Source organism: Accipiter gentilis, chromosome 1 (genome assembly GCF_929443795.1).
Source record: "Accipiter gentilis chromosome 1, bAccGen1.1, whole genome shotgun sequence".
Classification (NCBI taxonomy): domain Eukaryota; kingdom Metazoa; phylum Chordata; class Aves; order Accipitriformes; family Accipitridae; genus Astur; species Astur gentilis.
Genome location: NC_064880.1, coordinates 8,593,335 through 8,607,468, shown reverse-complemented (window position 1 = coordinate 8,607,468; position 14,134 = coordinate 8,593,335). Strand labels below are relative to the sequence as shown.

The following is a 14,134-nucleotide window of genomic DNA, read 5'->3' as shown; positions in this document are numbered from 1 at the left end:
ATGTGGGGTGAAGTGTCTCCCTCACCAAGGTGGAGTTCGATTATTGCAGCACTGCCTTTCTGAAACGCCGGGAGGATGGGCTTGTCCCCTCCAATCCCAGCACATATCTCCTGTCAGCTGGCTTCCTCCAGGAGATCTCTTTGTCCAACTGGGAGGAATGAACTCAAGAATGAGTTTTGCAGCAAGGACAGATCATCTGCAGAAGGGCCAGAATAAATGGTAGCAATTATTCACTCATCCCACCTTGCATTATGATCCCAGTGGGTTTCACACCCAAGGGGAGCCAGGCCTGATGGAGGGCACCTTGCAGCTCTTGCTGGCAGTGCTCCTAAGGAAGAAGCTGGAGGTCTCCCTTTGGTGCTCCAAGTGATCCGCTGCCCAGTTTTAGCACTTAGGAAGTGCTGCGCCACAGGAAATGAAATGGATTACCAAGGCCTGGGGCTTGGTGAGGGGACTGTAGATCCTCTGTTGCATTTTACAATGAATTGGGGCATTAGCTGCAATTCCTTTGAGTGAATGCCAGCTCTGGTAATTGCATTACAGCTCCCCGTCATTTTAGTTGAGCAACATGCACTTTATTTTGTGCACGCTGATATTGTGCGGGGCTGGAGTTGCTCTGAGATGCCTGGTTGTCTTTGGTGGATAATGTAGTTCCCACATGTTTGTAAAATGCTTTATAATCTTTGGAACAGAAAAAGTATATAAATTGTTGTAATGATAACTTAGCAGTTGAAAGATGCCAGTAAGCAGAATGAAGTGTAGCTCACTGCCTCAATTTAGTGTAATTCAGCATAGGAAAGTATATTTAACTAATTCTCATCATCATTTCTGATGTTGCAGAAGTTGGACTTCACAGAGTCTGACTGTTCCGGTTCCTCAGAAGCACTTTCAGAGAAAGAACTCTCTGCGGAAGAGCTGAACAAGCAGCTAGAAAAACTCATTGTTGAGGACAAGGCAAATGATGAACAAATCTTTGACTGGGTAGAGGTACAAAGACTATTTTCACCCTCCCTGCACACAGTTCGTTAACTGCTTTTGTACATATTTTCTTGTCTAAAGGAGCATCTCTGCAGGCTCCTCCCTAGGCATAGGACACTAAGATGATCAGGTCTGTGCAATCAACACTTCCAAAGAATTAAAATCTAAAATATAATCAGTTGGTTATTTCAATAGTAAGCTTTAGGAAGAAAGAATTTTAGCCATATTAAGGTACAACTGTGTAACTGCCTTTTAAATACTGTAGACTTTTTGACACTGAATGCACTGCTTCTGGCTACTTACTACATTTTAGACAGGGTACAGTGCTATATTCTTTCTTCCCAAAATATGGGATAAAAGCTTCTCACTTCTTTTGCAACATGACCTATGCAAATTCCCCCCCTGCCCTGCAAAAACATCCTGGGCAGTCACTGAGGGCACATGTACCTTTCCCAGTGCATTGGACCAGGCACTGTAAGAGAAAATACAGAAAAAGAAAAAAGAGGGAATTAAAAAAAAAAAAAAAAAAGCCCTGTCAACCTGCTGATCTTTTGCCCGCTATCTCTGCCTGCATCCTTTAAGTAAGATATTTAATCTAGTGTCTGAAATTATACCCAGCCTGATTCATTTAGATTTGTGCTTACAGCTAAATCTTGGTCAGCTTCATTTTGGTTATTTCTATTGCTGGAGCAATGTGTTAGAAATGTCATTTTTTTACTGCCATTAGAGAAGTCGAGAGTGGAATGAAAGCAGCACTGAAAATCTGCAGACTCCCACAGGCTCTTTGTAGTCTTGGACAAGTTACATAGCCATTCTCTGAATTTCTTCAACAAAGCAAACAAATCTCCACCCAAGGAGCATGCTGTAGAATTTGTTGAAAAAGCCTAAAACTCTTAAAAAACGTATAAGGGCATTGCGTTGTTGGCTTGGTTTGTTTCTCAAGACAAATGACTAGTTGTGGGAGTAGAGAACTGTTGTTTCATGTTGACATACCTGAGCTGGTTTCAAGAAGTGAATGGGAAAGCTGAGTTTTTGCAGAGGGGTGAACTGGATTTCCACTGCAGCAGCTTTTGCTGAACTTGATCTTGCTGCCAAATTCAGCGGAGGAATTTGGAAGCAGTTGCTATCACACAGCAGTGTGTTTTTAACTGGTCCATTTACTCTTGATTTCAGGCTAATCTAGATGAAAGCCAGATGAGTTCACCTACATTCCTTAGAGCTTTAATGACAGCAGTTTGTAAAGCAGCTATTATAGGTGAGTAACTTGCAATGTAAACACCATACAAACCAAACGTGCAAAGAATTATTTTATATTTTTCAGGTTTATATCACTTTTCCCTCCCCTGAGGCTGTTTTTTATCACACACTAAGACTTTTGTACCGTACTAGTGCTTGAGAGCGGGATGTCCCTGTGACAGCCAGCCACTTTGCAGGTTACGGTGTTCTCAAGGCCCTGGCGTGTCCCCATGACCTTCTGTGAGCAGACGTTTCAGACGACTCTGAGTAATGCCAGATTGTTCATTGATTTTTCTAGTGAAGGTGGAAATGCACTAGACGTTATTAAGATAATTAGCATTTCAGCTCCTGTGCCAGCAAGTATGCGTGGGTGCTTTACCATTGCAGATTGGCACGTGCAAGTTGGAAGCGTGGGCTGCAGAAGAGAAGCCAGCCTGCGTCTCTGCATCTCTGTCTTGTTAATAGTTTTATGTCCAAAGTTGCAATTTTGGAAGGACGGTTTATGTGGATTACATGAATAGCATGGCAGTCGGCTGGAAATGGAGGAAAGGGTGGGTTCCCCAGTCAGATGTGTGAGCCTCAGACCCTCAGGGGGACTTGAATAAAGCACTGCAGCCAGAAACATCTGGTCAGTCCACTTTGTTTTCTTTAACTTTACTGTTGGCATCTGGCAAGGCAAAAAATTCTACTCATAAAGCACCCGGTTCTGCTCTAGCTGTACAAGTCTTGGTTGGTGGAATGGTCTGAACTTCATCTTATTTGAGGGGGAAAGACAGCCCAGCTCCTTTCTTCTCCCTGAGAACAGAACCTTTCTGATGCCACCTAGTGTTAATGGCGAAACGACAGAGGATTTGATTACAAGTGTTTAAGGGTTCCCTGATGTGTATCAGGAACATCTTTTGGTTTACAATTTGACCTTGCCTCTAATTAAGGGTTTTTTTCCTTTTGTTTTCAAAATATCACCTAATTGTGTTGTATGATCTACTTAAAAGCCACTGAATAATTTATCCATGTTGCTGATGAACTTCTAATGTGTATTTTTTATATATTCCTGATTTCCTGTGTCATATGCAGCTTCTGATTCTGTTTCCGCCTTAGTATTTCTTAGGGGAAAAAAAAAAGATACAATTTTCTGAAAACCTTCTGTATAACTGAAATTTTAGCCCTAGCCATTGTATGCACTTTGGACATCCAGTTGTCTGTGAAAACACAACGGTTTGGACTGCAAAGTAAGGTTATAATTCTTCTGCATGTGTCAGCAGGCTGGTTAGGGCCAGGGTTGCTGCAGACACTGGTTGAATTTGGGGAACTGGAAGAACCAAGACTTCCAGAAAAAGCTGTTGATCAGAAGTACTTCCTGTTGTTTTGTGTCCTCTTTTCTCTCCAGGCTAACCTGTATCTCTGATTTCTATTTGAATAAATAAAGGCGATAAAAGATCCGTCCCTGCTGCCGTGTACCAAAGCTGACCCTGTTTTCTTCTCTTCCCCTCAGCGGACTCTTCTAGCTTCTGCGTGGACACTGCTGTTATCAAACAGAGAGTGCCGATCTTACTCAAGTACCTAGACTCAGACACAGAGAAGGAACTACAAGCACTTTATGCACTACAAGCATCTATAGTAAAACTTGATCAGCCTCCTAGTAAGTGTTGCCTCTGTGCTGGGAATTTGAACCCTGACAGTATAAGAAAAGGTTGTTTCTGCGAGAGTAAAGTCTAGTGGTAGAACCTGGAAAAGGATGTGCTTTTCCTTACCTTTGTGCAGAGCAGATGAGAGAAAACAGCATACAGGGGTGTCTGCTCAGCCAGATTCCAACTTTTAGAGCAGTGGAGGTCCTCAAATACTTGGCCAGAGGCCAGCTTTTTCTCTTGGTTGCTCCTGTAAGCAGCCATGCAGAAGGAAGGACAAACCTCTGCTGATAAAAGGAGACGGGGGAAAAAGAGCAGTAAAAAATAATCTGTTGAGTTTACAATACCTGGACATGTGAGAGCACCGGGCGTTGTAATTGCATTGCTGCACCACAGATGTCTGTGTACTTGGAGGGAATAAAATGAGTTGGACAGCCAACAAGTCTTGTCCCAGAGACACTGCAGAACACTGTTGTTAGAAAAGAGATGAGGGAGTTGCCGAAGAAACAGGGATTCTCAGGGAGTCTGCAGCATAGAATCAGAGTGTGTCCCAAAACACCCAACTTGGTTGTCCTTAGCTTTAAGGCATCAGTTGTTTATTATCCCTCCTGCTGACCCACAAAAAATTGGGTGTTGGAGAGGAGCCAGGCTGCCAGGTTGTGCGGTCCAGCGAAAGGAGGATGGGCTGCTGTGGATTCTGCTTGCCAGCCAATCCCTAGATAATACATTCCCACGGCTGCTTTCCCAGCTTTCCCTTTTCTGTGGAGCATGTGTTATCTGACAGCATCAGAGGGATCTGCTTTCCCTCTCAGCTGTGTGTAACCAGCCAGGAAGCAATAACTCAGTAACAGACCTTCCTTTTACTTGTATCTGCATCTCTTGCATTAAAGGTCACGTTAATCCCTTTATCCGTAACCGTGTCTTTGTCCGCTGACTTAAACTGCACAGTACTAACAGCTGTTCTCTCCCGTTATTCCATTATTGCAGATTTGTTGCGGATGTTTTTTGATTGCCTGTATGATGAGGAGGTAATATCGGAGGATGCCTTCTACAAGTGGGAAAGCAGCAAGGACCCAGCGGAGCAGAACGGGAAAGGAGTAGCGCTAAAATCTGTCACAGCATTCTTCACGTGGCTACGGGAAGCCGAAGAGGAGTCGGAGGATAATTAAAACTTAAAATACAGAGGAAAAAAAAAAGAAACAATTTAAGTATTTTTTTAAAAAGTTTCACGTCTTCGCCAATCACAGTGCAGCAAGGCCAATTCTCGCGCAGACCCCCCCTTCCCCCACACATGCACGAGTGGGAGAGGTAAAAAATAGATAAACACAAAGGTTGATCATGGAGGAAAAAAGGTACTTGAAAAAAAAAAAGTAAACTTCAAACCTGAGGGCGGGAGCACTAAACCAAAATACATGTATTATTTATAGAAAATATTTTCTGTTTTAATCTTTTTTTTCTTTTCTTTTTAAACAAGGACTCATACTTACAAAAACACAAAGCGAAACAAATCTGTTTAGCAAAAAAAAAAAGTTGAAAACTTTTAATTTATTATTTTAAGGACTGCAAATGCCAGTGTAATTTTTAAATTTGCAGTTTCTGTAAACAAATTGTATAATAGAACAAAAGCAGAGAAATAAATTTCCCTCCCCTTCATATGCACCTCAGTTTTGTTTCAAAGCATGATAAATAGACAAAACTTTCAAGGGGGTTGGGGTGAGCTAGATGAGGAAGAGATCAATTTTTTTTTAAATTGTCATCAGATTTTTCTGCCTGCCTCTCAGCTTGCTTCAGAAATTTAAAAAGAAAATAGTAATCAAAACGTACATAACCTTGGAACGGAAGGAAATGCATTTGAGAAAACCGCTGCGGACCAGAGTGCTCCGAAAATAACTCATTGAAAACAGTGCTACCCTGGGGAAAAAGTACTAGTGATACTTTCAGAACCTTTAGAGCAACTTTAAGGCTTGTAAATACATAGAACAAATATTTAAAAAAAGAAAAAAAGAAATTGACTCAGTACTATTTCTTTTCACTTTCAAAATATAAAGAACAAAATAAAGACAAACATTGCAAGTTTAAAAGAAAGTAAAACGACTTCTCCTTTGACAGCTGCTGAATGTGTGCACCATTTCTGAGCGGTGCTGGCTTCCTTTTCATTGTGTAGATCCTCGGTTCCAAATTGTGTACATATAGTGTGTGTATGTATGTGTGTCTACCAAAAAAAGAGGGGTGAGAGCAATTGTTGTTTTAAAAAAAAAAAAAAAAAAAAAAAAGAAAAAAAGGAAAAAAAAAAAAAAGGGGGTTGCTGCTTGGGAGACCTTTTCTGCAGAGAGAACTTAATGGCCGATGAGCAGCTGGCTGGGCTGCTGTACCATGTAGGTGCGTTTGGTTCCCAGCATGTTGCCACAAGGCTGGGAGACGACCTTGGGGCTGGTCGGCGTCTGATCCCAGCTCGGTTTTTCCAGCCATGCAGCCGCGGTGTGTCTCACGTGACTTCGATCAGTGGTGTCATCCTGGGGACTTGGGACCCTGGTAGCTGCAGATGTCGCAGCCGCTCGAGCAGAGAACCGACAGCCCTTCACTGTGGCTCGTGCGCCTGTTGCCACCCAGCTTCCGCCACTGCTGCCCTTCACATCTGCTGGTTGCCTTGCCTTTGCTGTGGAACCCGAAAGACCCATACAGGTGAAAAGAAAAACGCCCTACGTGAGTCAAGAGGTAGAACAAGCGCTGTGGTGCTCTTCCCAGCTCTGCTCGCCCCACGATGGTGTCTGAAGTCAGAGTGCAGCCCGGGTACAGAGTAACAGTGGTCGCTTTGCAGTGCTGTCAGAGCAAGTGTTTTCTGTGTGCCCAAAGGGACCTCAACCCTGCCCTGATGCCATGCAGTCCTCCAAACTGAGCTGCTGCTGAATGCGTTAAGTCTCTTGTGTGTCTCTCTTCAACAACCAAAGATGACCTGCTGGCTCTCACTGTGAAGAAGCATCTACCATGATACAGTCTGCAAAGTTTGTGAAGCCCTAAAATGTAGTTTGTGAACTGTGGTCCGTGGACCACGAGTAACCTGTGGAGCATTTGCTGGTGGTCTGTGCAGCACTAGCTGCTCACATGATGCTGTCTTTTACTTCCCAGCTGCTAAATCACTTCTTTTTTAAAAAAAACAAAACAAAAAAAAAACAGGAAAAAAAAAAACAAGAAGGAAAAAAAAAGGCTACGAATACATTAAATACTTTCCTAATCTTACTTTTACATGTAAACAATTGCTGTACTCGCATAAGGATGTTACTTGATCACCAAGGGGAAGGGAGGAGGGTGCCTGGTTGTGGCTGGAGGGGAGATGTCCACGAGACACTTTCCCTGTTAACATGTGTTCCACGCCATGAATCTGAGCTAGAGAATCCATGGCCTAAAACACTAGAGCATTGTTTGTTTGGGGTTTTTTTAGTAACAATAAAACACTTTTCTCTGATGTTTTGTTAAAAAAAAAAAAAAGAAAAGAAAAAAATATTCTCACCCTTAATATATGCATATGTATGTATCTGCTTGTACGACATCCAGCAGCTCCTTGTCCTCAGCCGCTTCCCTTCCTGGCCTCACACTTGGGCCCAGTGGTTTGGCGATGGGCGCTCTTGAGATCTTTGAAAGGCTCATCTGCACGGAAACACCCACCCAGCGGGTCTCAAGGTGTGTTTGTTAAACCTCTGCAGAAGGTCGTGTGGGTGCTCTTCTCGCAAAAGTCATTTTTGAGCCAGAATATTGAGCAGGTTCGTGATGGTTTGTAGCAGTTAAATAGTTTAATTAAATGGATGCGAGTTTGTATGTAAATGAGGCCAAATATTTGCCAAGTTGGTGCGTGAACCTGATGTATTTCCCCTCTGAGGATGGGCAGTGTCAGACCCTGCTGGGAACCCGAGTGCGACACCAGGGCTGTGCTGTGCAAGGACCACGATTTATTTATCGATCACCTTGAATCAGAAAGGAAGAAATTGGTGGATCCTTTGAACAGCCACATGAATCAAAGTGTGTCAGGGCAGGGACATCTGTTTGGGGGGCTTGAATCTTTTGGCTGAAAGTTGGAAAACTGGCTGGAGGGAATGGGAACGGTGAACATGTGGGTAAAGGAGAGATGAGAAAGTCTCTCCCCTCCTTATTTGAGCCTTTTGTGTTAAATGTTCTAGAGGGGCAAGAACTTGCCCTGTTAGTGTCCTACAAATGTCAGGAAGGGAGTATTCAGAGGTTTTAGATGTGTTCAGAATTGCCCAGAAGCTCTGAAAAGGTGGGTTTGCAGCATGGCTACCTTTGCATTTTCTGAAGCTAGATCAGTTAAACTGTGTGTGGAGAGCTGTGAGCAGTTTATGTGCAAGACCTTGAGGTCTCCTGCTGTGAGTGTGTCACCTTCAGGTTCAGCTTCCCACAAATGTCACTGCAAGGAGCATATCTGACACCAGTCTTGGACCAAATCTGCTTCCTCTGCTCCCCTTGTGCTGTTTGCCACATGCTACTTGCTTACCTGCACCTGTACCAAGATGTGGTTGCTTTTCAGTCACCTTCTAGATCAGCACAGGTCTGCAGGCAGTTGTGGCTCCTCACAATGTGGCCAGTGTTCCCAGAAGATCTTTGCAACACATCTTCTCCTGAAGGGTGCTAAAATACAAAAAACTGTAAACATGAAACAAAAAAGCGATAATTAACAGAGGTTCCTGTGAGAAGGTGGTTTGTGGGAGCCTTTTTATGTAAGTGAGGAGAGGTGAGCTGTGGTGACTCCTACCTAACATTGCAGCAAAACCTAAACAGGGAGGACAGCAGATTTCCACCAAGAATACTAGAGGTTTTGAGTATGTTGGGGGTTTTTTCTCCCAGTCTTGGTCCTGTAAGGCATTTAAATACATCTTCTGGGCAGGCTTGTGAGCATGGCAGGGAGTTAATGTAGCTCAGCAGGAAAGAGCGCATTAGAAGCCATTTCCACTGCTGGGAGCCCTTCTTGTGCTGAGGCTGTGCGCACTATCAAAGGCACAGGCAAGGAGGAGCAGATGCATCACTTACGTCCCTGTTTCTCTTTATTGCTGAAAATGTCCCCAAACCTGAAGCAGTCAAACAGAAAATTTCCAGGCCAGGTGTCTGCCTAAGGCTGGTTTCTTTCTAGGAAAGTGTTTTCAGAAATGGATCAGCAATTTCTGTGAACGAGGTCAGGGAATACACCGATACCAGATGTTGCACTCTGTCTGTGTTTAACACGTTCAGATTTTAACATTTTCTCAAGAAGTCTCGGGTCCACAGCAGACCTTGGTGTGTGGAAAACTCCTTTGCCCAAGATCAACCCTCCCTGGTACAGGAGCTGATAGCCAAAGAGGCCGTGCAGCAGGAGAGGCTCAGGGGAAGGGATTCCTCTGCAGAGATGGTTTTTAGGGTGCCCAAGGCAGGTTTAAGCCAGTAGTAACTTACACTGGCTATTGCTGCATTCCTGCGACCCACAGAGCTTTTGTGTCCAACCAGATAGACTATTTTTTCTGATAAAGGAAAAACAGGGCCTCTTAAAAAGTCCCGTTAACTCACTGAGCATCCTGAAAACGTTTAAAACCAATTGCAGATGTCGGCGTCTCGTTGCCAAAAGGGTGGCTGTGATTGTTCCTGCTGCGTTTCCTTCCGGCATGAGTCGTTTTTACAGATGAAGGGACCTGGAGCTGGTTGCCTTGTCAGAAGCATTCACTGCAGAGCAGAGAAGCTGTTACAGCCATGCCCCTGGCGCTGCTCCCTTGATCAGTTTCACAGATGTAAGAGGGTTTAGTTTTGGGGGCAGTAAGCTCAATATCAGACACACATGCACCCTGAATCCTTTATGCCCTTCGATGCAAGACCTCTGGCCTTGAGGCACCGAACTGCCTTTAGGCGAGTTGACTGCAGGTCGGTACGTGACGGTGGCGAGATGCTGCGTGGTAGGAGTTGGGTCAGGACTGTTGTGCACTGCGTGGGGATGAAGCCATGGGGAAATGTTCGGGCTAGCAAGTGCTCTAAGCTCCTGCTTCATGCAGTCGGTCTGGCACGGAAAGCTTGGCCTTTCTGCTTTTAGGAAAATGTTGGCCCTTTGCTCCTACCTGATCCTAGGCCAGCTGAGCAGCAGCTCCAGCCAAGCAGCATTAGCAGGAGCGTGAGCTCTTCACATGCTGCTTTCTTTTACTAAGGTACCAACCCAGAGGCTTGCACAAGACTCCACAAGTTTTGATAGAAACTCCCAAGCAAGGGTTTGATGTGGCCTGGGGGCCACGTGCAAGCTGCAACAACCATAGGATGGAGCCTAGGGGTGAGGATGCGTCAGCCCAGAGGGTCCTGCTTGGCTGCCCATCTCCTAGCCCAGCTCTGTGGACAGATAACCTGCAAGGAGCTGTTGTAGGAAAATCACAGTGATGGGCAAGCAGCCGCAGCAAGGGATTGATTAACCCACTTGGCTTCTAGCAGCGTGACTAAATCCCTGCCGATACCCGAGGAAACTTAAAGTTGTCTATCCTTGTATTTTCCAAGGGGCTCTATTTGCTACCTTTGGTAACCATCATGGAACTATGGTTTGCTGAAATAACTCCTGCTTATTAAAATGCTGCTGTAGGGATGCCCAATGGTCATCTGTGGAAAGCTTTGGTCACGTGGCACTGGTTTCTCTTCCTCATTTCCAGCTGCTAAATTGCACTGAAACGGCAACAGAAATAAAACGAGCTCCTGCTCCATTCAGTACTTTGGAAAGAGGAATTTGTTCCAAGTGTGCAGTTGCTGTCCCAGCTGCAGGGATGGTTGTGCTATGGTTGCAAATTGGAAAGGGGAGAGGAGGCTTGGGGAAGGCAATCGATACTTTCAGTTAGGAAATCTTTGTATTACTGAGCAAGCAGAAAGAACAGTAAAGCCTGGCTCTATGGTTGTCCATGCTCTCTGGCATGCTTGGTTGTCCTGTTGCAGCTCCCTGCAAGGGTTAATAGCAGATGTCATGAAGCAGAGTTTTTACTAAGCTCAGGGGTACAGAGCATTAGTGAACGTGGAGTGGAGCACTGTTAGAAATGTTTTATCACAGCGTTGCAGAGAACAGCTGGAAGGGAGCTGAAGAGATCTTCTTGGCAGATGCAGGTTGTACCTTCAGGTCTCACCCATGAAGGAAAATTGGTCATTTCAGTCTTGCGGAATAAGCTGTTCCAAAATAATGCCTGCTGTAAATGCTCTGTGCCATTCAAGACAGCCTAAAGTGAATAATCAACCACCTCCCCTTCATCTGTGAGTGTGCTGGGGAGCAGCGTACTTCACCAAAAGCAGCTGGCCTGAGAAGGGAGTGGGCACTTGGTCCCTTCAGCACTCTGCAGGGTTGCAGCACCACCACTGCATGAGTTTACGGTGATGGGCACAGCACGCAGCTCTGTTCTCCTGCTGCACAGCCCTGCTTTGGGTGTTTTCATACATCGTGATGATTAAACGCAAGGAATTTCACACACCTTCTCTGCAAAATGGGAGTCGAGTGTTTTACCCATCCTCCAAGGAAACGCATTGGACTCTTCAGGCCTACTCCAACATCACAAGGTGGATATTTTGAGCAGGAGCCTGAGCTGTGGCTGACACATCTCAAAGCAAAGCCAGTTGACAAGATTTCCCATGGAGAGACAAGCAAGCCAGCAGCAGAGCTGACCGTACACTTCAAGCAAGAGCCATCGCCAAAAATGCTTCAAATTCCTGCTCAACCCGAAGGTTTTCTGTCTTCCCAGCAAGGCTCACTGGCATGGCGCTGTTGTCCTACAGCTGCAGGACCAGCACGGAGGCCAGCCTCGTCAGGCTGCTGAACGTGCGGGCATGTTGCTGATCACAGAGGCATACGGTGCACGCATGGCAGCTAAAAATAAGCTTTTGTGGCTGCAAAAGCATCCCAGCTGGGAGGTGTTACTGACAATAAGTTATTACCTGCCCAGGCAAGGGGAGTGGCTGCTGCATGCTCCGTGCTGCAGCCTGCTGCTTACCACTTTTAATCTGAAACGGTGTTTGGCTCAGAGGGCGAAAGAATTTAGCAAGTTCTGCCTGTCAGGTGTTAACTGTGGGGACACGCGGCGTTGGGAGAGGTGTGTTGTCCCAGTGTGAAACACTGAGCTGATGGACTTCAGCTTCTCCTTGCTTAGGGCAGACTTCATTTCCACTGACCTGCTTTGGGTAAAATAAATCACTACTGTAATGCTGAAAGTGCTATGGAAAAAAAATCACAACTTCCAGCCACTGGTCTCCCAGTGACAATAGCATCTTCCTCGTTAGAAATAAAGATCTATTTCAAATTAGGGTGTCTCTAGAAAAGCAGCAGCCTGTAGAGGCTGCTTAGTCCACATTGCCCTGCTCCAAATTTCTGTCCGCTCCAGTGGCATCTCTGTCATATGTTTGCTCCAGAACAGGGCAAATTTTGGTATATTTAAGTGTATTTTTATTCACTTGCTAGGAACTGATAGAAAAATGGGTTTTATAGTGCAGAGATGACCAGAATACCCCTTGGAAAAGGGGAAATGGTTCAAAAAGATAAACCTAACTGGGTTAGCCTTAAGGGTAGGTGTTAGAGGGACAGCAATAGGCTGACACTTGGGAAAAGTACAGAGAACAAATTATTAGGAAGCTGGTAAAGAATAAAGAGATCAAAGGTGATATTTGGAAGGCCACAAAGTAGCAGGGAATATGCATTTTTTGTGTTGAAAGCAGAAAGGTGATTTTTGCAAAGAATTACAGGAACTGCAGGGCTGACAGCAAGACTGTGCTGCTGAAAAAAGGTAAGTATGAATTGGAAGAGAATTGTAAGTTTTTCTGGTGATCTTTAGACATGTACCTTCGGTAAAGTGAACCAGCAACAAAACGGAAAATTGTGGTTAAAGGACATCACCTCATCGCTTCTAAAAGTCCATATTTCTACTGGAGATGTAAAAGGGAAAAAAAGCCAGAAGTAAAAAGCAGCTCAAGCGTAAAGACAAGGATTGTGTGTGGGACTGCAGGAAGCATGACACTGCTGCCTAACAGATGAGTGCTTCATCACACAATACTTCTGTGTGCTGCAGGTGAAAGGTTTGTGTGTGGCTCTAGAAGTCGCAAGTGAGACCCATGTTAATTAGATGTTTTGATTCTGTGATGGTGATGGGATAGTTCTACTTGGTACCGCTGCCTGTGCAAATCCTTCAGGTCAAGCTGAAAATGGCAGCAACTGTCCCCTCACACTGGGCACGCCACCAGCTGAATGGAAACTTCAAGGCAGAAGAGCAAGGGTCCTGCTCGAGTGATCCCATCAAACCAAAATAACCCCCCTCGCATACACCTTCAGGGATAACCAGATCTAAAGGTAAGAAGCTTCTCAGGGAATACTTGATTTGTTTTTCAAAGCATAAGAAGCTGAAGAAGCAGCAGCAGAATGCAAAGATTTAGGGAGGAAAGAGCGAGGCGAGGGGAAGGAGCTCCCCAGCCTGCTGGCAATTAGACACGGGACGAAATGGAAACAGGCTCAAATTGTCTCAGAGCCAGGTGAACTGTGGGCCAAAAATGTATAAAAGTCTTTATGAAAACAAATTCAAAAGTTGAGGTAAAAATGGAAAAGGAAAAAACTCGCCAAAAACTTGAGGTGACAACACCAGAGTCAAGGCCTAAGTATAATCGGAGCTAAAGTTTGGAGCTGCAGGCCAATATTAAAACAGAATTTGGTGACAAAGATGCTGCACTTGCTCAGCCAGCAGGATAAAGAACATACCAGCAGAAGCTGATTTCGGTGTATAACATGCACAGTGTGACAAAGGTAATGAAAAAAGGTAATAATAATCTTGTGTTTTGTACCATATGTGTCAGGTAGCTGTTAAGCAGCACAGAAGCAGTGCTTTTTAAATAAAAAAGCGTTCACTTTAAGTAAAAAATGTGGTGAAATGGGGAAAAGAGCAGTTGGTGTAGGGTGAGAAAGTTAACAAAGTAGCCCCTGGAATGGAGTTTCTGTGACCAGATGTATTTAACACAGAAGCACAACAGGTTTCATGTTTCTAACAAGAACACGTGGCATTGCTCTGGATACAGGGTGGAAACAGTAAATCTCTTGACATGCAAATTTTATAGCTACTCCTTGGAAACAGTAGCAACATGTCTACATGATCTGGTTTAAACTGCAAGCTTCACTGTACAGTTAAAACCCAAAGCTGTAGGCAATTTTGTAAAAGCTCTAGGGCTGCAGACTGTTGTAATCAAATTGCATTATTTGGGGGGGGGGGGGGGGGGGGGAATCCACAAACCAGTTGGAATCCTTCTAGTACAAGGCACCTGGGAGGGCAGGAAAG

The 14,134-nt window shown here is 44.7% G+C and overlaps 1 protein-coding gene across 21 annotated transcripts in view; it reads left to right on the top strand.

The window, feature by feature from the left end:
• EIF4G3 (eukaryotic translation initiation factor 4 gamma 3) overlaps positions 1-5,061 on the top strand; it is a 147,911-nt gene extending 142,850 nt beyond the window's left edge. For all 21 annotated transcript variants that reach the window (XM_049804810.1, XM_049804889.1, XM_049805073.1 and 18 more), the window contains 4 exons: positions 841-987; positions 2,152-2,233; positions 3,707-3,853; positions 4,827-5,061. In XM_049804810.1, coding sequence (XP_049660767.1) covers positions 841-987; positions 2,152-2,233; positions 3,707-3,853; positions 4,827-5,008 — 558 coding nt within the window. In that variant the 3' untranslated portion in view covers positions 5,009-5,061. The remainder of the gene's footprint in view (positions 1-840; positions 988-2,151; positions 2,234-3,706; positions 3,854-4,826) is intronic.
• The last annotated feature ends 9,073 nt before the right edge of the window (positions 5,062-14,134 follow it).